We start from the raw sequence: 26,111 nt of genomic DNA, 5'->3' as shown, positions 1-26,111 counted from the left end.
TTTTAGCTTCGTCAGAAACTGAGAGTGTACCACGACTGGATTTTTGTTACTTTTCCAAGGCTGAAATATGATGCTCATTGAATAAATAAATAAAAAGATTTGTACCCAATCCTCTTGACCTTATTGATTTTCTCTCCCTTGCCATCTCTTACTCTCATCAGATCTTCTTAATGGAGCACAGGAGAAGTGTGAGCTGCCACCATTGGATGGATTTCCTCACTGTGAGGGCAAGCTGAAGGTAAATTAAGTTCACACATGTAACTCTGTCACTTTGACAGTCATTGCTGGACGAATTATAAAAACTGAAATATATTTTGAAATGATTACTTGATATTCCAAATCATGCTTCACTGGTCGTTATTTTATTTTTTTTTAAGTTGAACTTAATATAGTCGTTGGTGTCCCTCAAAGGGGAAATTCAAATCACACTCAGATGAACACCATACTTTGTAATGCACACCACATTTAGAACCAAGTCATTCAAGTGGACAAAATGTGCTGCACCAATTGATCTGGGATGGTGAGCAACAGCAGAGGTGGCAAATTTTGGTCCAGAAAGTAATAACCCTGCCACAGTTTGGCTTTAGTCATTGGTACTTCACCCATCAACTGGCAGGTAAACAAACTCCAACTCTTCTAGATGGTAGACAGCAAGCTGACCAACCAAATTTTGTAAGGCTTGAAGCCCTTTGACTTGAGTCCTTTCCCACAGCTGTCGCCCTGTTTTTCAGTCCCTTTTGTTTTTTTTTTTACTTAAAGGGGAACTCAACCCAAAATTTCAGACTTTACCGTTAAATTGTAAATACTGCATGTATCTTGTATGTACCTCTGTATCTTCTTTTTCTAATGCTGCAAAGTTAAATCTACGAAGTATTTATTATATAAAAAAATACTTTAGAAACACAGTTGAGTTAATAAATATACAATAATGACAAGCTACACATCATTCAGGACAGTTAGCGTTGATGCTGACAGCCTGGCATAGTTGGAACCGATCCATTTTTAACAAACCAAAATTACTTGTATTTTTCTTTTGTTTTTTCTTGACAATCTTTATTGAACGCTTACTCTCAGGCTACGGCAGTCGTTATTTCACCAGCTTGGGTCTCTGATTTATGACATTTTCTCCAAAATGGCGCTGCTCATAAATTGATGAATTATTTAATTTTATTCTTATTCCACTAATCCACTCATTTGCCAATGCATCGTGTTTTGACAAGTGTGGGGCACAAAGAACACATTATTGTAGACATTTTTGCGATTTTGCCTATTAGTTTGTAACAAAAGAATCATGCAAGTCAAATGTTCTTCTTCTTCCTTTCAATTCCTTACTCTAGTGGATGAAGGAGATGTGGCGCTCAGACTCTTGCTATATCAATTATGGTGTGGATGGATCTACTTGTTCCTTCTTCATTTACCTCAGTGAGGTGAGTACACAAGCTGCATGATTGAGAGAAATGTAACAGGTGCAATTTTTTTGGACTTAATTCATGTCCACAAAAGATGATTTAAAAAAATAAATAAATCTGTGTGTGTTGGCATTTCATTCAACCCTCCAAACATCCTTCCATCCATTATCTGAGTCACTTCAAATACGCAATATGCATCATGTATAATTCACGGTAGGACTGTCACATGACCCTAGTTATTGGGGCGATTGAGCAAGGACAGGATGTTGTGATGGATAACGACGAATGGCCTGCGTTGGTGTCAGTGTTGGAGATTGAAGGATTACGGTCATCACCTGCAAGTCAATCTGCTTCATTGTTTTTTGTTAGGTGGAGAACTGGTGTCCCCATCTGCCTTGGAGGACGAAGCGCTTGAATGAAGACATGGACAGGAGAGGGCAGGTATGGCACATAAAATGTTGCTTTTATGAGAGCGCTGTTAATTTGGTCACCCGTCGTTTCACACTAATAACGCATATGCAAAAGTAGTTCATGGGAAGACTTGATCTATAAATGGAGGAAGTGTAGTGCTTTTGCCCCACTTACTTGGAGTGGCCATCCTGTTAAAATGAATGCAAGAGCGCAAAATGCTCAATAAGGTAATGGAAAATCATTGAGTCGACTAAACGCTGACAGAAATTGCTGACACACACTCACATCCCTTTTGTGAAATCTATTATAAGTACTAATAATAAAAAAAAAAAAGGTTTAACAGGACTACCATATTTTCATTAGAGGACGAAGCGCAGGAAGCCAATCTGTCCAAAATCATTGCAACAAGTTTCAAGTTTGCAATGGAATTGTGTCTAAGTGATGCCCTTTCTTTCCCAGCAGCAGTTAGAAACAGTAATCCATGCTTTCGTTGCATCTAGGCTAGATTACTGCAAAGCACTTTACTTTGGAGTCAGCCAGTCCTCCCTCAAGCGCCTCCAACTGATCCAAAATGCTGCTTTTCACTGGATCTCGTAAGACGGATCTCTTAACCCCAATCTTGGCCTCTCTTCATTGGCTCCCAGTGTACTTTAGAGTTCGCTTAAAGATACTTCTGTTCTTCAAATCTTTTAATGGCCTCGCCCCAGCGTACCTCTCTGAGCTCCTCCACCCCTAAGCACCTGCCCGCTGCCTCAGGTCTGCGGACCAAATGCTTCAGGAGGTGCCGAGGACTAAGCGCAGTTTTTGTTTCATTAATTTCAAACATTTTATTCAACAGTACAACAAATGTGGAACAATACAAAATCATATGGGTGAACTACGGAAAATGGACCCCTCAGAAATAATGAATGTACCTTAAAATGTAATTCAGCGTTAATATCATTACTACTTGCAATTATGCATGATCAAAACTGACACGATTGATTGCTGCTTTTGTCCAGTGGCAGCTTGCTAGTTATTAGCGGATAAACTGCTATTGTTTATGTGGGCAGGCTATGCAGTCTGCTTGTATTATCATGATTTCCACTTCATCACTTGGGTGCTACTTGTCAAATGGTTCAACAGGTTTCTTGTCTTGCTTTGTTTTGAATGACATAGCTTTCACAACGGCTTCATTTTCCCTCTCGTCACTCTGGAGATGCTTCTCCTGTCAAAATAGCTCCATCTTTGGAAGATTATGAGAAGTCATGGCTGCCCAGGAGCTGCGCCTTTTGCTGCATGTTCATTGTCACTTTCTGTTACTGCTTCTTCTTTCATATATTGGTGGAGTCTGTTGACTTCAACGGGCCTTAAAGTCAGTCCTTCAAGGCTTCGAGGAGTGAGGTACACTCAAGCAGCGCCAGCTGGCATCGTTGTGTTGCGTTGTGTTACACTCAATGTAACTGTTACACTCATGTAAAAGTTTAGTTCTTCATGGTTTGAGTGGTTATTCCTGGAAACTGGAGAGGAATGTCGCAATGTTGCTGCTGAATACACGTCACAAGTGCAATCAATCATTAAAATGTCAGGGGCAAACACAAGCGAGCTTAACAAAAAGAAAATGTCACCAAAATTTTATTTGTTGTTTTTTTTTTTTTTTTACACTTAATAATTGTTGATATAATGTTTAGCAGCATAATAGCAATTTGTTTACATCATTTATTTTCTGAAAATTATTGGATTATTATTTATATATTTTTTTACATTTATGTTACCTTAACAGCCAAGTAAAAAAATGGATCTTTGACTTCTTTAGCCGTCAATGGTAGTAAATGAGTTAATGTCATTGTAGTTGCCAGACAAGCCCATTTATTAAGTCGCGTGACTTGTGTCATTTTTCTTTGGTGTTTTTCAAAGGAAAAAAGAAGTACTGATAAAAATTCCGCTAAGGCAGTATCGTGAAGCGCAGTCATATCAATAACATCTTATTGATACCATCCCGAGATGGGAGTAAAAATCCACTCGTGTGTCACCCTCTGATCTGGACTGGTCATGTTGCCTTCATCTGGACGCTCACAATTTTTTTTCACGAACCAATCCACAGATCATGTGTGGTCCCAACCATGGTGCATCAAAGATGATTCGTTGTATCACTCGTACCGTTGCAACCTTGATCTAGCCACCTTAACAGCTGACAATGGCTCAATATATGTTTATGATTCTATTCCTGTCTTTCATTCAGTCTCTCAACTCATTTTATTTTTGTTTTATATTCCTCAGGAATTAGAGAAAGTCGCAATGTATTCCAGGGCAGTTATAAAATGCATTTATGCTTTTTTAATTTTGTTACCTTTCTTTACATTGTGTAAAGTCAAGCTATTTCAGTGAACTCTGCACCTCACCTATAAAATACTTGGATACATGTTCACCTTTTTTGGTGGGGATCAATATTGTTTCATATGTGTTTAGGCGGAGATCCGGACCAGTTTTGAGGAGCTATACCGTGTGATGTCACAACGGGAAGAGTTCCGCTGGATGATGCTGAGGATCAAACGCATGGCTGAGCCATGGGTCCGTGCTATTCGATCGTTGGCTGCCAAGCAGAACCTGACCAAACGGAGGCGAAAGAAGGTAGCTGCTGAGCAATCTGATAAGGGGTGTGGGGTGGGAGGCTTTTAGTTATTAAATAAATTATTAACATAAATATTGCTCTGGTTATATGCTAAAAGAATTCACATTGGTTCCAAGGACTATGTGGGACTGAAAACTTGAATTGTGATTATCATATCGGAAATTGAGATTTTTATTCAATTCTCTGCTCTTGACACTCAAATGTTTTGCAATTCTTATAACAGAGCACTAATGCAGCGTCAAAGAATTGCACGTTTTCCTCCCTTCCTGGGTTTGTGCTTTTCGGTCCAATAGGAGCACCAATCACACACGCGTAGATGTGTTTATAAGATTACTTGCAAAAAGTAGAGTGTTACTATGACCACCACCAAAGGAACAAAAAAAAACAAACAATACGTCAGCTCTTAGTTCAGACCAAACAATTGATTGAAAGACTTTACTGGTGTGAATACAACCTTAAACTGGTACAATGAAGCAAGAACTACGGCTTACTGTCACACATAAACTAATACGTAATTATGTAATATTGTACATTAAAATCTATTTTTGTATTTAACTAAATACCTATTAGACTAATTTACATGTTCAGTGTACTTAGATGTACAATCATATACAAATTGTTCTTCAAACATCTTTGAAGTGTTATCCGTTTGATATCATTTAGGCTCTAATTTCTCTGCCGCATGCTCACAACTTGACATTTATGTTTCATGACCCAGTCCCAACCCTGACATTGTACCTTTTTGTCATGGATGACTTATTACATTTTCTCATATCTCTTTCAGGTGCTGGTGCACTTGGGTCTGCTGACGAAGGAGTCAGGCTTCAAAATAGCAGAAAATGCCTTCAGTGGCGGCCCGCTGGGTGAGTTGGTCCAGTGGAGTGATCTCATAACCACGCTTTACCTGCTTGGTCACGATGTCCGCATCTCTGCCTCCCTGGCTGAGCTCAAAGAGTAAGTATAGAAAAATACACTCATGGACAAAATTGTTTGTGTCCTTCTGTTAAAGAACGTGCCCCACGGTTACTGCAAGATGACCGTAAACATTTCTCTCCAGGATCATGCGGCGAGTGATGGGGAATAAGTCCAGTTGCCCCACTCAAGGCGACAAGGTTGTTGAGCTCATATACATTGATATTGTGGGCCTCACCCAGTTCAAGAAAACACTTGGACCTTCATGGGTCCACTATCAGTAAGTACTTTTTTATTTTACAATGAAAGAACCTATCTGAGCAAGGGTTCATTATTATGACAGTTTCTTCCTCGATAACCCTGTCAAACCAGTTTTTAAAACAGTACCGGTAGTTAAACTGTGCCTGAACCAGAAGGAAAAAAAGAAAACAGACACTGATATTTGCAGTTTTTTTTTTATTGCCAAGAGGGAAATCACCACTCAGGGTCCAAAAAAGAAAAAAAACTACACTTGAAATTCACATTAAATATTATCTACACTTGTTTGAAAGTGTAAACAGCTCGGGAAGGGTAACCCAGTTTGTAACATAAAAATCCATATGTGAAAAATATATGACACATCTCAATTCAGAATCAGATGAATCATCATCATCATGTAGTGTATCATAACCGAGTTCTGTCCTCAATGTTCATTTTGTTGTAGTTGCTCAAACTACTCTTTCCTTTGTTATTTTTTACCATACGTAGCCAATAAAGATGATTCTCATTCTGATTCTTATTTAGCACACAGTCAGCTATTTTTGGTGAGAAGCATTATCTTGCTTTTCCTGGCAAAATGCAACATTTCCCCTGACTTCCATTTGGCCCCAACAACAGGCAAACGTTAACAAGTATATTGGCCCGCTCCACTACTTGTATGAATGGCAATTCTTCAAACTGACTGTTTTCTTTTCACTCACCGCATACCTGCTCGTGTCGCTGCACATTTTCAGACAAGAATGCTGCCCATCTCAGCTATAAACGCCAGTTCCCTGAACTTTGGCTCGCTATTGTTTTGACAACCAACACGCCCGCTCACACTGCATGTCAAGGTGTGACTATTTTCTTACATAATGTGTAAGTCACAGAATTTGTCTTGTTGGCAAAATAAAACACACGCGCACACAATTTTGACCGCTTTGGTTTCACTATTTATCAGTCTAAGTCATACCTAGTTCCACATTGGAAATTGAGTGGCACCGAAATGAGTACAAATTCATATTGTTAGTTGAATAGCTGTACCAAGTGGCTCCTGCAGCATGCTTCTTTTTTAGAATGTTCTTATCGTAACATATGCTCTTTTTGTCCTGGCTTTATTTAAACAGACACAAACTAGGTAGCCCACGGGCCTGTTGTAAATATGGCTCACTAGTGATGGGACTTTGTGATTTCGTGAGATTGTTGTAGAAGTGATGATTTGAAAATGTCAACATTGGCAGGGATTTATAGAAATAAAGTGTTTCCTATTGCTTTGTTTCTGAATTATCATAACATTAATATCCAGTCATTTCAGCAAATTTATTATTTCACAAGAATGTATCAAATTTTTTTTTCAAAAAGGTTGGTGATCCCTGTTGTTAGGAGGTTTTTGACTGTTTATTTATATATCCCTTAATCACAAGAAAGTCTCAAAGGGCTTCACATTCCCACAGTTGACAGATATTAACGACAACAATTCGAGTAATTTTTTTAAAGTCCTCGTTGCCTGTTTGCAAAGAATTGTCTGGAAGCATTCGCAACTTGGCATGGATCTCGGGGCGGCATGGCTCAGTAGCAGAGTTGCCCGTCGTTGTCCGTTTGCTCCCTGGCCATTGTGACCATGTCAAAGTGTCCTTAAGCAAGATGCGATACCCGCAGTTGTTCGTCATCAGTAGGTAAATGAGGAAAACGTGTTAAAGCACTTTGACTACCTAAGGTTGAAAAGCTAAATACCAGTGAAAGCCCATTAACCATCTGTACACTTATTGATAAGTGTAATTTAGCAACTTGATGTGCCGCTCCGAGTGTGACTATACAATCGTTAACTTTTTACAGGGGCTCTCTTCTTTCCTCAAAATCTTAGTCAGAAAATGTTACCACGAAACTCGCAATATTTTGGATGATAGTCACGTCGAAAGCATTGCCTGATAAATATACATATGCATAATAACGTTTGCGACGTGTCTATCTTCCAAAATATTGCAAGTTTCATTCTAACATTTTCAAACTATGATTATCATATTTTCATACAACAAAATGCTGCCACTCAACAAGGCAAATATAAGACAGGCAACCTTACCACGTGACTGTCATCTAAAATATTGTGAGTTTTGCTCTAATATTTATACTTGAGCACATAAATTTTGGTGATAATCAGTTATGTTTTATGGATGTAGATTTGTGATAGAAGTGCATTGTGGAGGCTTGCAGGCTGACTGCGTTGTCAGCCTTTGCACTGTTAATGCGTCTTGTTGTTTTTTCCCACCTTTCTCCTAGGAAGAACATAAAATCTGACACTTGTAGTGATATCTAAATCATGGGAATACTTGACGATGCCATCCGGCATTTTTATTGCGCAATAGACCGCAAAACAAGTCCGAAATGAACAGTCTAACGTACAGCATGCGTGACGTCATAGGGTCTACGTGAAGCGCTGCAAAAATGTCCAATATGGTTGCGTCCATTGTTTTCATACCTAATTGGCTCAAACCTTTTTTTCCCAGGAAATCAGATAAATCAGATGCTGGAAATTGAATTTTGACCGGTCTGTTCTTTTAAAACTAAACAACAGAACCTCAGGTTTATTAGCAATCTACAACGGGGTGTACTGGAGACAATGTATCTATTTTCTGCACATACGTCACAAAGAAAGCCAAAAAGCTGTAGGTTTGTATGACAATTCTATTTTTTATCCACTTGGTTCATTGAGAATTGTTGGTGAGGTCAGTTTGATTTTGTTTTAAGCTGACAAAAAAAAAGCATGAAATCCCGGGGCACGAATGGCCCTTTGGTTCCTCCTGTTTCTTGCCAGGTTTTGTTTCACTTTGAGAACATAACTTATATCCGCCTCCATTGTCAGAGTCAGGCGTTATCTAAGGTCCAGATGTTGTTCACTTTATGATTTCCCTGACTATTTCTGTCTAAGCACTCAGTTATTGCATATAACTGTAACAACAAAATGTAGTTGAAATTCAATAATGCCATTTTTTTCCTGGTAGTTATAGCACTCAAGTGTTTTTGACTGTTTGTTTTCCCACTTTCATGAATAGAGCAGGAAGTTAACAGGAAACTAATTTCACCAGCGAGATTAAAAGTGCGTCACAGACCTGGTGCGCACAGTTTATTGTATTTTGTCACATTAAACATCGCCGTTGTCAAATTCTTAATCTTGGTTCTTAAAAAGTGCCAGTATCGCTTTACCACCTGCTGAGGAAATCTGCTGGGACAAATGGAGATGTATTTTTGTTGTTGTTGTTTGAATTTTGGACGTTTCCCATTGCATCATGAATATGTCTCAGTGCAGTTGCAGCTGCAAACCATCTTTGTGAAAATCAGTGATGGTTAATGTCAGGTTCAATCACCTAAGTATTCACTGAACATAGGCTAAATGAATGGAAGGAAGACAAGAGTTGATCTTTTACTCGCGAGAAGAACGAACGGAGGTGTGCTCAGTTACATCTCCAACTTCGTTCTGGAGCACACTCCGCCGAGCCCTCTATTTTATTAGGGAAGTCCCTAACAATACAATGTATTTGCACTAAGGGATGAAGGGGGGAGCACCAGCAGGAATATGTAAACATCTCAGACACAAGAGGAAAGACAGACATCAATGGCAGTCATCCACTGATTGAAAAGGCAGATATGCCCTTTTAGTGCTCTGGTACTAAAGTCTCAGTCCTTTTGTTTCAGAGGTGTGTCTCGGCACACCTCCTTTGATGTTGCAGACGTTGATCCAGTCCTCAGGCATCCGCTTCTCTGTGAAGTCTTCTCATCCATATGGTCAAACATAGGTCACGCTGTGGAACAATTCTTTTGCAATACTAATAGAGTAAAATATGGGATAAAATATATCTTCAATCTAACAGTTAATTAAATCAGCCATTTCCCTGAGCACATACTCATGTGAAATGATTTTCCCTTTTATATTGTTTTAATTATCTAGAAAATATATAAAATATCTAATCAATACAGGGCATAGCTGCATTCTGACAAAGAAGAGGTTAAAACACCAATGTTGTATAATTTGTGTGAGTGAGAATGAGAATGTGTGAGCGACTAAGTGAGAGAGTGAGATAAAGTATTCTTATTGCATTACTAAATACAGCCCTAACCTAATTCAATAAGGCTTAAAAAAAAAAAAAAAAAAAAAAAGAAAATCATGATCTGGAAAAGGTTTCTGGTGGGAACATACTTGTACCAAAAGGACCATACAATAATTGCTACTTATAAAAGTTTCAAAGACATGTTCGGTTGGTTAATTGAACACACTGAATTGTCCCTATGATTGTGAGTGTGAATGGTTGTCTGTCTTTGTGTGCCCTGCAATTGGCTGACAACCAATTGAGGGTGTATCCGGCCTACTGCCGGATGGCTGGGATAGGCTCCAGCACGCCCACGACCCTTGTGAGGAAAAGCGGCTTGGATAATGGATGGATGGATTTATTTGGCCTTCACCGAACTGTGAACAGTTCCTGAATACAGAAGGACTTTATATTTTCTTTTGTGTCCAAAGGATCTGGCCTTTAATCGTTAAGTGCCGCCACCCGATTCTACCAAAGGCATTTTCCGTACAGAAATAGAATAATGAGCAGGCAATTTTAAAGTCATGTTATCTATGCTATGAGAAAGGGAACAGGGCTGTGCAAAAGCGCCAGACTTTTGAATTTTACTGTTTATCTTAGTTAATATTTACAGATCTTTGTAATTTGCATGATTTACATTCGCACAAGTCTCTTGTTTCCACCTGGAGTACAACTCATTTTTTCCCATACCAAGAGACTAGGCACTCTTAGACTCAATATCTCTTAACCTTAACCTTACTATTTTGTACTTTTACAGGAGGCACCACTAACTGGACTCACCAATTATTCTTTTAAGCCTATGACATGAAAGCAGGTCACATAAATGCTCTTCAGTAGGCACTTTTCTTTAGCTTTGCAGCCTAATATTTGTTGTAATGTTACTATTTGTCACCAAAATGGGCACGTGATCAGCGCCACCCCACCTTATAGAAATGCATGTCTCCCTCACAGTGCTTGCTGTGAACTACGGAGCAGAAGGTGTCGAGCGAAACAGTTCTGTGTTTGTGTGTCAAACGTGAACCAATCTCGTTGTACACTTTGACAATAAAGGGCATTCTGATTCTGATTCTATATTTAAAACGAGCGCATCGCTTTCTCTCGCTTCCACCAGACATGCACCTCAAGCCCTGTTCACTGCCGTAAATAAACACATAAAAATCTAAAAGGTTAATTAAACACTCTAAATTATCCATTGGAGATTAATTTTATAATTTTTAATGCAGGTAAATATTTTAACTCGGGTAACTCCGTTTTATTTACTTAAAAAATAATTTGTTGCATACTTTGCAAAGCCAAATTCAAATACTGCAACATATTAGCTTTACATCTTTAGCACATCATCTCAGAACAAAACACCGAGCTCAAGTTACCACTGTTCCTTGCAAACCAACATTGCTGGAGTGTGGTGCTTGTTTGCAGAACTAAATGTGCTGGAAAAGTTTTGAAAATTGTTTCTAAGAAAAATGCCTGTCAAGATGACAGATTGTATTTTATGTTCAAAGAAGTGCCTTTGTATTAAAATATACTTTACGTTTGGTGATTTTACATTAATTCTGAGATATTATTCAATAAATATCTGTTACAAGCGTCACAAAAAAATGATAGTTGAAAATTGAATGAATGTTTTTTTGGTTAAAGATGTAAGCCTTGGTTGCACAATAAAACATTTTTGTCACACCACAGGTGCATGTTGAGGGTGCTGGATTCCTTTGGAACAGAACCAGAGTTCAATCACGCCCATTATGCCCAGTCCAAAGGTCACAAGACACCCTGGGGGAAGTGGAATCTCAATCCTCAGCAGTTTAACACCATGTTTCGTAAGTCCAAAGAAAGCCACACATGACAAAGTGTTCAACATAAGCGCCTCCGATTTCCAGCTAAATAGTTTAATGAAGGCTGGTCTGCATGCAAAAAATCAATTCATGTTTCGTTTTGATAAGAAGCGGGACTGATGCTTCAGAGGCAGGATTAATAATGACAATAGTCTTCATTCCTACATAGTTGATGTTTAATTACTGATCTAGTTCACTTCTCAGTCATTTCAAATTAGGTCAAGATATTGGTGTCGGCTCCTCAGATTAAATTGGTATTCAGTCCCAATGTTTGATTTTTGCAACGCACGTTTGTACTTTGTATATCCACCACTGTACTTCCCAGTACATCATCTTGCAGATTAAAAAAAATAGAAGCTTTTTCCAATATCCATTGACACTAATTATGAATATTATGGGCCATGTCATTGTCTTTTGGAAAACGGTTTTGCATAAATTAAGTTTGTCTGGCTCCCAGTCAACAGTTTCTGAGCCAGAGCTGTGACTTAGGCCTTCCTTTTTGTTCTCCCTGCGCCGGGTGACTTTTCCCGAGTTTCTGCGGCTTTCCCCACATTCCCAAACCATGCATGTTAGGTTAATTGAAGACTCCAAGTTGCTCACAGTTGTGAATGCGAGTGTGTCTGTTTGTCTTTCTATACTGTATGTCACTTGCGATTGATGACCAATTCATGGCCATCTGGGAACAAGATAAGTGTTTGAAAATGATCAAATGGTTCTATGTGGGCATCGCTCCTCATGTGAATGCCAATGTGTTTGGGCACTATAGTGGAGTAATGAGAAAGGTGCAGAATAGTTGAGTGTTGGACTCATAATACGTCATCTTTTTAAACATGAGAATTGAGCAAGGACCCATTCTCTTGTATGCTGTTAGAGATGTCTAACGCGCGTATACAGAAACTGTGTTTTGGTTTTTAATAAATGTGAGTTTGCTGCCGCCATCATCCACAGTACTTGTTTATCACTCCTGGGCTGCTCTGAAAGGGAGCTTTACATCATATTTAGTAATTTAGTTGAACTACCGCTATGCACTCAACACAGGGAAGACACTTATATGTACTTTTGGTGCAACTATGCAGTAGGGCTGGGCAATATGGACACATTACCTTGATATTCCTGCCAGATAGCTCTATCAATATGATAACGATATTACAATGTTCAATGAAAACATTTTTTTAAGAAAAGGAAAAATATCAATCCAAATGTATGTACCTGCAAAAGTGCAGTTTTTCAATTATAATAATTGCCAGTCATTAACATTAACAAAGTTGACAATCAATAATTGTATGCTACAACAGACGAAGTGTGTTAACTGCAGCATTGTGTGTGTTGTTTTCCACCAATTTTCCATGCATGTGTGGCTTGACGCATTATATACCTTTAGTCCTAAGGACCACCCCAGAGGGCACAATGCTTCTGAACCTGGCTTGGACCGGTCCATGGCAAAAAATAAGTTAGCTACTCACTCCCAATGTAATGTGTGGGCTGCAACGTGAACTGTGCCAGCCTATAAAGTATTTTGAGGCTCCCCATGCAATTTGTTGCATTCTATCACTTTTTGTTTTTAATCCACAATAAAATAGCATCACTCACTTGCTACAGAATTAGGACATAGGCAATAATCGTGAGGAAAGATATATTTTGAAAGGCGAGTCTCACTCCCATTTAAATACATGCTCTTAGATTTTTACCACAAGCTTTGCTATATTATCTACTGGTAAAAATGAAATTAGAATCATCATTGACTGGCTTTGTTTGTCCATCTGCGGCAAACTTTAAAGAAGGTATGTGGTATGTCGGCCTGAGCTGTACATGCAGTGCGAACAAGGAAAGTCCACATCACTGATACCGTCTTAATTCTCAACATTGCTATCTTGAATGTTCATACCGAGATATCGGAATGATAACAATACATTGCCCAACCCTACTGAAGGATAAGGAACATTTCATAATGTAAACCGGTCGGACCATCCACATTTTTACGATGGTCGTGCATTTATAAATTGGTACCTAACAACACACGTTGATGCAATTACTCGCACGCAAACACAACAAACACTTCTGTTGTTGCATAAAAATGTTATTTATCATTAAAGCACAGTTGCAGCACAATGTGAATTAAATTACTTTGTATTTATTGTTGACTTTGTTAATGTTGATGTTTGTCAGTTAATTCTAATGCCTTCCACAACCTTTGGATTGATATATATATATATATATATATATATATATATATTTTTTTTTTTTTTTCTTTGAAAAGATTCACTGACCCTATCGTAATATTGTTATCGTATCGTTATCAAGATATCTGGCAAAAAATATTGACACATTTTGGCCATATGGTCCAGTCCTATTATGTATGTATTTATGTGTACGTACATGTCTTTATGTACAGAGTAGGGGTGTGTATGTAGGTGTGTGGGGGTGTGGGTGTGTGTGTGTGTGTGTGTGTATTTATTTCCCCGGGAGTGTTTTCTATATTGAATACATTGCACATTTTAATGTAATGTAAAAAGTTTCCTAGCAGAGTCAGCTGTTATGTGGGAATGCATTTAGAATACTAAATATTTTGCCCTTACTGTCCAACATTGTCACATCAAATCAGATTAGTTTACTCTTTGCTTTCATCATCTTAAAAAATGGTTGACATGGCTTTTCTGCGTTCTTTCAAGTTGTGTGTGTGTAGGTGGGCTGTATTGCAAAATCTCGAACAACAATGAATAATTCTGGTGAGGTTGAACTAAACAGCAGTTTGTTATCTTTGAACCGTTGTCACATGCGGAAATGACTGTGAGATCTGTCAGGCGAATACAGCCTCCGACACTTCGATTGTGCCACTCGTAGACTTTCATTTACATAAAGCAAATTTGCAAGTGACAACTGGCTGTATTTTCCATTGAACCAACAAAATCAAAGCGTCAATTGCTAATAATAACACAGCTCATATTCCAAGTCCGTATCTATATATTGTATATTTGACTGTTAACTAATTTCCAGTGCAACTGTATTCTGTGATGTTGCACATTCAGTGATGGTCTCTCTCATATGCAAAGTGTTTTTTCTTGTCACGTGGGTCCATTTTGGCAAATAAACTGAATGCTATCTAACTTTCTCATCAGCCCACAACTCTGTAAAGCTTCTCTTACGCAAGCTTAGCATTTACTTCAACTTTAAGAAACATGAAGAAAATTGTATGATAGCATTGAGCAAAAAAAGTCTAAATTGGAGCAGGGGCCTTTTGCAGCCGCCATCCATGTTTTTGCAACCTTTGACTTATACACGACACAGACATAAAAACGTGTGTGTTGAGAAAGTGTTATGTTGTGACATCCACATTGCTCATGGATGCCACGCTACTACCACTGCTACTAATAATGGTAACAATAAGATGGCTCTCATCGTATCACTGATTCGAGTCATGGGTCAGATAGTTTTTCAGATCAGAAAAAAAAGATAAATAAAACGTTGCCTTCATTTATATTATAAAACTCTATAAAACCGGACACCTTCATATTTTATACATGGACTGTGATTGAAAATAACCTCAAAGTGCCATTTAAAGCCCATCCTCTTCATTTAAACATGTAGGGAGAATCACAAACTAGCCTATGTCCACATTTTTTGAGGAAAAAAAAGAAAGAATGCGAAGCAACAACTGTTGGACGAATTGCGGGTTGCCAGTCGGGCAATCGTTGGTAGCATCAAGCGGTTACTGACTGACTGTGGACGCTGGAGACTTGCAATATATCATAGAATGACGACATAATTAATTGTTTCTTAGCGTCCTAAATTACCAATTGAATAGGATTTCGGCATGGCGTTGTGTTGATGTCATTACTAACCATGTAATAACAATAAAAACACTGTAACAAGGCAATCAAAATTGTCTAAAAGACAAGTTAAGATGGCTGATGCTACCACGCAGGCCACTGTATTATTTTGAATGCTTTTTTTTTGCCAGCCTTAGCGTTGGCAGCGTGTTATGTTATGAGGCAGAGGTGGTACCATCCTGACCATTAGCCATGACGTGCATGTATTCTGTTAATGGCCGTTTGTCCCTGTTTTTTTCTAGAATTTTTGGGGCCCTGTCCCTATCCGCCGCCAACAACAGCGGCCCATTCTAATTACTTGATGGATTGGTATTAGATATTATTATGTCGTAAAATTTCAAAGTTGCCCATTGCACCTTGTGTCATTCTATTTTTCTGTATGTGGCCCTTGGAGGAAAAACTCAAGAAACCAGGGCTTTAAAGCATCAGAAAGAAGGCCTTTCGGCAAAGCCAGCACAGCGTTGCCTCTGGTATGCCAAATTAACATGACAGCCTAACCTCACTCGGCTGGGTTTGACTTAACCCTGCAACCAGGTCGAGAACTGTTCACATAAAATAGGTTGCCGATAATAGGTCGATTTAAGGTATTTTGGCTTCATAAAGTTCAGCGACTCATAAACGGACTTGAGAAATCAAAGTTTCTAAAATCACATGTTAGAGCAGATAAATGGCTCCACTGTGTGCAATATTGGTTTGAAGTCCAAATAGGGAAGGGATTTTGAAAGCAGCAAACTGATCTGCAAATAGAATGCACGCCACCCTGGCATTATCACTTGCAGTGTGAAGACTGCCTTTGTTCGTGTTTGTAACATTTTTATGGCACCCTGCCCAGAGGGAGAGCAATGTGCCGTATGGCCTGCCGTATATCCACGCCAACATGTGCAGACAGGAAGTGTGTCAGACTGCTGTGTTAAGACAGGCAGCCTGACAGTTGACCTTTTTGAGAGATATCCGAAAACAGCATTTTACTAGTGAAAAACAAATATTATTATAAAGCTCAAAGCACCAGGTGTATTTATGTAATGGATATCTGTTGCAATAATATTCTAATAATTAATATTCCCTTTATTAGTCCCACAATGGGGAAATTCGAGATTCGAACCCAGGCCTCCTGGGGAGACTGGGTCCTGAACGCGGCGCCTTAGACCACTCGGCCATCCTGGCAATAAATACGACATAATTTTCTTTATTGCTTGTTTGTAGATTTAGTGTAGTGTTTTACCATGATGCCGGACATATGTAACTGCCTTGTGCTATATAGGTCCCATCTTTATTAATATTTTCTCTATGGGCAAAGGAGCAAAATGCATTTTTTGCTTCAAACGCGCCACCCAGCGTGCAATTGCACCTGACCACACAAACCTCGTTGGTCAGGAAGTGCGCCGGCAGAAACACTCAGATCCCGTTCAGTCTGACTGCCGGATTAGGTTTTGTACAAACCACAAATCCCTGGCTGTTGTGCTCTCAAAAACAAATTATTGTATTTATTTTTTTCTTGGGCTAGTCCAACTGAATCAGCCATTTGTACCACATATCCTCATTAGAGTCACTGGTGTGCTGGAGCCTATCCCAGCTCATTTTGAATCAAGGTACACCCTGGACTGGACGCAGCCTGGGCACATATGGACAAACATAGACATACAAGCATTTATAGTCACATTCATACCTAAGGACTATATACAATTTTCAATGAACCTCACATGCATGTGTTTGAAAGTTTACAAAGAACATAACAGTAAAGTAAGGACCTGCTAGCCATAAGGCTTCAGACGTAGCTTTCTCATATCACGGGTTCCCTTATAACAAAGCATCAGTGTACAAGGGGAAACAAGGAGAACAAAATCCCAGAGTGCTGGAAGAATGTTTCTGCGTAGAGTCCTTAAACTTCCTCTGTCATAAATGAGTAAATGACTTGTTCTTTAGACTTGTGTGTAAAAATATATCTGCGGCATCTTTTTATCCTTGGGACATTCCAAAGTGCCAGAGAGCTTCTGCTTTGAGGCAACCAACACAATAATTACCAATGGATAAATTCCTTCTTTCGTTTGTGTGTGAAAATAAAACACTGCTTTCTCCCTTTACCTGTCACAGCTCACACTCCAGACAACAGCTTCCTGGGCTTTGTAGTAGAGCAGCACCTCAATGCCAGCGACATCAGACACATCGATGACATCAAGAGACAAAATCAGTCTCTAGTCTACGGCAAGGTTGACAACTTCTGGAAGGTACGACAACTTATCCTTCACACATCACTGACACCCTGACAAGCCAATATCCAGATCTGTAAGTGCTCTAAACTCATCGGGACAATATTGGGTAAAATTGTGGTAGTTCAACTATTTCTTTTTGCATGACGTTCAGTATGCTTTGCTTTTGTCAATCCTCTAAAGCATATTCTGCAGTATGCAGTACTTCCCCTCAGCTGACAACCTTTGAATAGGTGTGCCATGGCAGGGCACACAGCACAATTGTTCTTTCGCATACAATGGCATAGACGTCATGCAGTTACTGTAATGCTTGAAAGATATTCTTAAATAGGTATTCATGATAACTTGCATGATCAAATTAAGTACTGCGATTTGTAAGTCCTCTGCACGCTCAGGCATGTACATGTATGCGTCATATAATTACGTCATCTACGGTCATTCATGATAACGTTCACTTTGAAACTAAAACGACTCAAAATCATCCTGTCAATAAGTCCATGGCATGCTTGGACATGTGCTTTCATGAAGTGGAAACGTTACTGCATAGTAATGCAATCGATCCTTGTCACTTATCAATGATTAACGCCGCCTTTCACTGCGTAAATAATTGCAATGATGGCAAATAATTAAGAGTAGGAAAAAAAAAGTCTTCTGCCCGCTAGGTAAGGCACGGGCACATTCACACACCTACACAATAGATTATTGTTGTTCACAATGACCACAACTTTGTATATTAGAAATAAGCAAACAACTCTAAAGAATCCAGTCATAAATGTCCCTGACCCATTGGGTCACTTACAGGAACATGTTCATGTTTCTATGATTTATGCATTCACTCCATGTTAGTTATTCATGATAACCACCCCCTCTTAAAAAAGTGAATTAAACAAAATGCGACATTGTACAAAGAAATGCTTAAAGAGCAGTGCAGGAGACAGAAGAGGGAAGGAGACTCAGCCAAATTGCAGTCCAAAACATCCATGAGCCGTCGGATCACGTTGAGGAACATGCTCAGTTTTTTGGGGATAATTGCAATCACTCCTTATTTGTTATTAATGATAAGCTCCCACCTTAATAATGGAAATAAGCAGAATGTTACATTGTACAATGAAATGAAGCCCAAATGATTAAAGAGCAGGATGGGAATTAGGAGAGTGTTGGGGAAAACCAAATTCACAAAGTTTGATTGGCCTTGTGTGAGCACGTTATCTGACTCCAGTGGACTTTCAAAACATTTGTAGAAGGCCTTCACCCACGAGTGGAAGCTGGCGCGGTGGCCCGGGTGGTCATTTTCACCTCCTGCGAGCATAATGGTTAGGTGTTGAAATTTTAGTTCTTCCCACCCAATAACATGATCAGAAATGGTCGATGATGTAATTTTCCGCTGACTGGTATTGGTTGAAAGAATGTCTTGTTTTATTTTCTCACTTCTTAAATGTCAAGATGTAGCAACTTGACAAATAGCCGTCACCATGGTGGAATTTTCCTTAAGAAAATAAAACAAAGATTGATCACAAACTAAAATTCTCCATAGCAAATGATACCCTTTATGGTTAGACTTGGTGATAAAACCAAGATGATAAGATGGCCATATACAAACACCCTGGTGTTTTAGTGTGTGTTTTTTATTTATTTTTTTGCGTTAAGTATGCCTCCTCAAGCTCTTAGACCTGTGTAGAACTAAACATAAGGAATGTTTACATCAGAATGTTTTTTTTCCCTGTGGACCTGTTTCCATTTTTATTTTATTTTTTTGCACCTACTGCGGACTTGATCCATTTTTTTTGCCAAAAAAGGGAGGCGCAGTAGAGAGGGACAGAGTTGGTGTGCATGTGTGACTCGACTCCATGAACAGACATGAACACCCTCACCTTCACCAACGCACACTCACTCAACAACAAAATGGATGAGCTGGTGTTGCTGATGATAAAAAACAAGAACTTGTCCTTCACTTGTTTTTTTGTGCTTCACTGAGACAGCTTTGTGGGCAGATGCTGGACAGCACATTATATCTGGAGGGATTTTAGTTGTTCCGTGGGAACGGTAATGCAGCAGAACTCTCCGGCTAAAGCATCGGTGGAATTGTCAGTTTTTATATTGTCAACGCCTCGTGCTCCAATGTGAGAGTGATTTACCAACACGGTTCTCTTGCTCTGTAATATATTTTCATGTACTGCAAGCCAGTCTACTCCCGGCGTGAGTTTCCGTCTGTCATTCTTGCCTCTGCGTACATCCCGCCTACCATGGATGACACACACGGGGATCTGTGCAGATCACACTTGCGGAGCGCACATTTTGGTAGTGGAACGGACTTTCCCGTTCCCCGGGGTTATTGTATTTGGCTTTAACAAGAGGAGTCTCAACCGTGAACTACACAAGTGTGAACAGTTTATTAAATGCCCTAGAAGAGACGAGAACATGTTAGATCACTACTATCTGTTGCAGTTACTGAAGCATACTTACCCAACCTTGGAATATCAGAGCATCTGGTCCACCTGATCCCTGCATAAAGACCAATATGGGACCTCTGTAAACCCATTGTAAGGACATAAAAGAGATGGTTTAAGGATCTATGCACATACTGAGAGGTGTTTAGGGCTCCGACAGACTATCTGGATGAGTACATGAATTCTGTGACCCCATATTTTTTTAATTCTGTGAATTCTTCGCATTGTACCACTGCGCTCCATTGTGTGTTAAAACAAGGACAACCCGAGTTCACAGCTAAGCTCAGACAGATTTGTCGAGAAAGAGCAACAGCAATCAGAAGCAGAGACAAAAGCAGTTAGTTGAAATACAGGTTTAGTTTGATTTAGATAGGTGAGAAAGGCAGTTTTTGTTTATATTCAGAGAGACTCCAGTAGTAATTCACTGCCAATAAATCTGCGGTTGTTTTGAGAGGGCTTAAGGCCTTTTTGTACTCCTACATACATGAAGTTAACGATTTAAGACCCGTAACGCTGATGTCTGTAGTCATGAAGTCCTATGAGCGCCTCATCCTCCCACACCTCAGGTCGATCACTGCCCCCCTCATGGACCTGCCGCAGCTTGCCTACAAAGCTAACAGGTCTGTAGACGATGCAGTCACCATGGCCTTCCACTCCATTCTGCAACATCTAGACTTCTTGGGAAACTATGCCAGGATCATGTTTGTGGACTTCAGCTTTGCCTTCAACACCATCCTACCAGCTCAACGTGCCAGGACATCTATTCCAGCTCAACCTGCCCCGACTCCCTCTTCAGGTGGATCACAGAATTCCAAATGGACCGTAAGCAATGTGCGGCTGGTCAAGATTGTGTCTTGGACGCAAGGACCATCAGCACTGGAGTCCCTCAGGGATTTGTCCCTCGTTCTTTTCCATATACACTGTCTGCTGTACCTCCAGCCATCAGTCTGTAATACTGATCAAAATCCTCATCGGGCTTATCTCAGACGGCAATGAGTCTGCCAACAGGATGGAGGTACACCGATTGGTGTCCTGGACTTCAGGAAGTTCACAGCCCCTTGGTGCAACCTCACTGTCACAAAATCCTCTATCCCCATTGTTGGACATTTCTGCCACCATCACCATCGCCCGGGACCTCATGAGGGAGTCGACTATCAGCTCCCTCAATAAAAAAGGCCCAGCAGAGGATCACCCTCCTGCAGAACTTGAGCAGAATCAATCTTCCAACCAAGATGTTGGTGCTGTTCTATACGGCCATCATCATCCCCATCCTCAATTCCTCCATCACAGTGTTGTACACTGGTGCCACTGCCAGGGACAGGCACAGACTTCAGCCCACTGCACGTGTTGCCGAAAAGGCGGGAGGCTCTAAGCTCTTTTTACATTTAAGATCTTTATGACTCCAGGACCCGGGGGAATGCGGGTAGGATTGTATCTGACACTGCTCACGCTGAGCACAGCCTCTTCAACCCTCTAACTTCAGGCAGTAGACTGCGGTCTATTCGGATCACCTGCCACCCAAATAGTTTCTTCCTCTCGGCAATCCCTCATGAACACTAAATAACCTGGTATCACGGAAGACTTCTCTCTTACACCTAATGTATATTGCTCAATAGAATCAATTCTGACTCGTTCTAAAATCAGTTTTTGATTTCTTTGATTAGTTGAGAACACTGTCGCCCCACATTATAGCCATAGACACATTTACAATCAATTTTCTAAATGTACTGTAATGTCGAGGTATCGTATAGGGACATAGTATCAGCTTAGTCAAAATCAATTGAATGGAAATGCAATGGGAGGGTTTATAGTCAGTAATGACTATAATGAAATGAGTCGTTTGGGTGTTAATCCATTTACGCCAATGTAGTTTTAGTCGTGCTGGTGCAGGTGGTTTACACAGGAGAATGTGATCCAACAGGCAGATTTCATCTGGGACCAGCATCCCAAGTACTGAGAAGCCAAATTCCAAATTTTCAATGGAAATAAAAGCCTTAATAATTGTATGTCAAAGAGGTCACTGGTTTATGGGATGCCTTGGACCTTTACTTTCACACTGCAGTATTCCATCCACTGTAGCTTTCAAAAGGCCAACCAGGGAGACCCATCAATTCACAGCAAGATGCATTATCTGCTAATCACTCTCCCCAGTGTGTTCATTACCTCCTGCTTTTAATTAAAGGGCCATTTTGGGGCTGCCTGATAACTCGCGGGATGGCTTGCTGTGCCTCCCTCCTGCTATCTTTTAAATTGGGTTCTCTCTCCTTGACTTTGTTCATGTTGGTGGAGTCCTTGTCAGAGGATTCTCATTTCCCAATGATTAGTTGTAAATTGAAAGTGGGGCAAATGATTTCCTCCTTGAAGGTGAAATCCGTTTACTTTTTAGCTAACTTTGCTAGCACCTCAGATAAAATTGAGACACCAATAATCGACACACTTATGTGGAGGAAGGTGTCACTGGAGTAAAAAAATAGAGGTGGGCATGCCTTGACAAGCGGAGAAAATGCTCTGTCCTCCCGAAAATGGTGTTAAAAATTTTGAAACAGCCAGGTACGTGCATGAGCTTAAATGCCTTAAAAAAATCTGGATGGTAGTAATGGTCAAAACATCCTATTCTGCCACCAGTCAAAGTTGCACGAGTCTGAAGTTGGTTTTCTTTAGTACGCTGCCCCACCGACAATAACAACTGCACCGGCATCAATGGCTGGCCATGTCTGTGACCTCAAAGTGCGAGTGTGCGCTTTCGAAGCTGACCAGAAGCGTGAGTGGATCCAATTCAAACATGCGCTATTTATAAGAATGCTCTGTCAAGACTATCCATATCCAATACCCTCGTCATATTCTTGCACCCATTTAACATGTTCATGTTCTTGTTCAAGCCATTCCATATTTAACCTGACGTGCAAAAAATGGCACGCTAAAAAAATCAGTAATGATTAATTTATTATTTTTTTTATTTTTTTTAGCAAAAACATATTGATTTCATCATGTTTATGAAATTTTAATGCACCCGATGGGGCCAGTGTCACGGAAATTTGGGTTGCCGACACTGCCCCGAGCCAGTGGTTATGTTGAAAACTAATTTTGAGACTCAATTAGATTTTTTTTTCTTTACATTAAGCCCTTACAGTAAATAATTTTAGTAACACTTACAGCAATACAATTTTAACGTTATGAATATATGAAAAATATTTTTCCACTGCTCATATCTTATTCAATCTAGGATAGAGTCACTACCCATGTAGTAGTGGAGGTTATATGAGAGCCTAAATACATGCTTGTTTATCCAAATTGTTCTTTACCTCTGTAAACAAACATTTAATCTAACATATTATCTTTCTAAACGCTGTCTTGAGCTATTGGTGGTTATTTTCAAAAAAAGACCCCAGTATTTGACAATAAACACAATGTAGATAATTTCAATGCAGAAATAAAATGATCTCACCAACTGAATAGAGCGGTTTCCATGGTAACCCAATTCAAGCATTGGAAAGGAAAGACGAGAGACGAGAGACGCTTTTTGGCTTTCAGCACCACTTTATTCATTACCGTACATCGATAATAGAGAAAACCTTCAAAAGACATCTCAGGTCTGTGTATGCAGTAGGTCTGGACAATATTGCAATATCAGTGTAAATCGCAGTAGATACTTTATCAATATCAATAGAAATTGTGCTCAATATAATATTGATTGAAAAAATAAAATAAAATCAGGCATTCTTTGGCCTTCTGTAGGCCAGAAGCAGCAGTATGATGTTAGATTTGCGCCACAATTACAATCACCTAAGAGGAAATTTGGAGCACAAAAGTGTTGAACCATTTTTGTGCACCTTGTCCGCCTAACTATCAAAGAAGTGCATCCACGTGCACGTGAGTCTGTGTGCGTGTCAGGGTGAACCCCACCCACTGCCTGAAGACAGCTGGGGTAGGCTCCATCACCCCGTGACCCTCGTGAGGAGAAGCGGCTCGGATAATAGATGGATGGATATTGTTCTCATTTTTAATGGGTAATAAAAAGATCAGTAATTATCAATATTGACTGAAATAAATTATTTATATTTAGAAAATTTTTTCAGCCATATTGCCCAGCCCTGCTAAGCAAGTTTAAAAAGATGTTTATCTAACCATTATATTGACCCAGTTTATTTGACTTTTTCATGGTTGTGTTGAGCTCTTATTAAAGGTTAACTATTATATGTTGAGATGTTTTTTTTCTCTGGTCCTTAATAGTAATTTGAATAGTAAAGAAATAATAATTCAATAGCTATCAAAATTGACCAAAATCAAATCCTTTTATCCTGTTATACTTTTCAGCCATATCGCCCAGGCCTATTATGATGTTATACACTGCATTTTTTAACGGGGTGATGGGTTGTTGAATTGGTAGCATAAGAAAGTTGTATTTGCTGAAATCAAAAGCTCTTTCAAGAGGTCGAGTTACATTTTAACATTGGACCTCTTATTTGATAGCAGCTTCTTGCATCCATTGAACTTGTGAATTTTTGGACCGCTTGACAGATGCTTCATTTGACAGCAAAGCGAGAATATATCCAGATGTGGATGTTAAGCAAGAGCAAAGTGTTTTTAATCACACCCTGTGTCTGAAGTGTAATACACTTAGCATTGCTGCCTGCCAGGGAAAGCACAAATCTGTAACCAGTCTAAATAAACATACCTAGAAGTTCTACAATATATGTGATTGATTCCGTAATCAAGCTTTTGATCTCTGTCCAAACAGTAGATTTAATAGCGGGCAGGCTTGTGTGTCTGCATTATTTGCATTGGATTATGAACAGAATCTAATCTAATTCATTTTTGGAACATTTCAGGGTTGAGGTTGTAAGCCGTCCGGCCTCATTCTGCCCTTCACCTGTTCTGACTGAAATCAGATGCCGCCTTTCCCATTGCTTCTTTCTGCCAGGGGTTACCCATCTCCTCTGATTTATACGATCACTAAACTCACCTCCCTTCGCTCCATTTGGCCCACTTCAATCAACCTCTCCAGCTAACGCAATTATTTTTATTCCTCCTGAAATCGATCCACTTCCTGGTTTCATATTACATATTGCTTGTATACACAGATGAATGGTAAAGTTGCCATTATTTTTCTTTGTACGTTGATATCACCAGTTTGATTTCTCTGCGTTTCGATTCCATTTCCTTCTCTCTCTCTGTAAATCTGGTGCATTTGTAAGAGAGCGATGCTTCAAATAGCATCTGGCGAATGATGTCCTCTGACCGTGAAGCTTTATGTAAGGACTGCTTTGAAGGCTCATGGGCCGCCTATGCTCTTCCACTGCACGCAGTCGAGAGGCCACAACAAACGCACATCATGCATTTGGAGACTTGAGATTGGGAATAATTTTTTCCTGCATGTTGCGGTAAACCTATTCACCTGCTTAAATGTGTATTTTTGAAATAAGAAAACATATGCAATGTACATGGGATAATTGTGTGTTCAATTACACTGTTCAACTCATGACTTTCTTTATAGGTCCTCATGCACAACCCTCAATACATAGTTTTTAATTTAGAGACATGCTTCTGTATCTACCTTATTCCTGGCTCCCATGAGCCATTGTGTGAATTCTGGGCGTGTGACTTACAGGTATGAACTGGAACCAACATTTTGTTTACATGGTCACCTTTGGCGTGAATCCACTTTCTGTGGTACTTACAGACTTAAACCGTGTGGGCACGCCATTTGAAAGAGAAAGCATTGTAATCCCGCTTCCTAAATGAAAAACAAAATGGCCAGCGACAGTATAGTGATGTTTTTAGCTACTTTCTTAATTGTGTTTCTTCAGAAAGTGAGGCGTTGTGAATCACTAATGCTCTGAGGCGGGGGGCGTGATCATTTAGAAAAGGAAACGCAATATGTTCAAATAAACTGCTCCAGGAAATGAAAAACGCTTAGAAAAAAATATTCACACCTACGTCCAGTGTCTCACAGTAAGTTGCTCCGTAATCGTTTCTCCATTAGATCCCCCGGGAATAAGGTGGATAGATATCTGCTGTCAACCACACCTGCATGCACACAAATCCTCAGGTCCACTGAAGGAAATGATTAGCGGGGAGTGATTTCATTTTCTAATTGGTTTCTCATATTTTCTCTCCTTTGTCAAATCTCTCACTC

At 39.6% G+C, this 26,111-nt stretch overlaps 1 protein-coding gene across 1 annotated transcript in view; it reads left to right on the top strand.

Moving 5' to 3' along the window:
- Window positions 1–26,111, top strand: part of mgat5 (alpha-1,6-mannosylglycoprotein 6-beta-N-acetylglucosaminyltransferase) — a 63,155-nt gene that overhangs the window by 27,810 nt on the left and 9,234 nt on the right. Inside the window, exons 4-11 of the mRNA XM_088290120.1 lie at window positions 162–238; window positions 1,338–1,427; window positions 1,779–1,850; window positions 4,269–4,430; window positions 5,216–5,385; window positions 5,489–5,623; window positions 11,346–11,479; window positions 17,413–17,546. Coding sequence (XP_088146246.1) covers window positions 162–238; window positions 1,338–1,427; window positions 1,779–1,850; window positions 4,269–4,430; window positions 5,216–5,385; window positions 5,489–5,623; window positions 11,346–11,479; window positions 17,413–17,546 — 974 coding nt within the window. The remainder of the gene's footprint in view (window positions 1–161; window positions 239–1,337; window positions 1,428–1,778; window positions 1,851–4,268; window positions 4,431–5,215; window positions 5,386–5,488; window positions 5,624–11,345; window positions 11,480–17,412; window positions 17,547–26,111) is intronic.

The sequence above is a fragment of the Idiotropiscis lumnitzeri genome, chromosome 3 (genome assembly GCF_059441095.1).
Source record: "Idiotropiscis lumnitzeri isolate Australia: NSW breed Sydney's pygmy pipehorse chromosome 3, RoL_Ilum_1.0, whole genome shotgun sequence".
Taxonomy (NCBI): Eukaryota; Metazoa; Chordata; class Actinopteri; order Syngnathiformes; family Syngnathidae; genus Idiotropiscis; species Idiotropiscis lumnitzeri.
The sequence above is the reverse complement of the archived record's forward strand: the minus strand, read 5'-3'. Positions and strand labels throughout refer to the sequence as shown.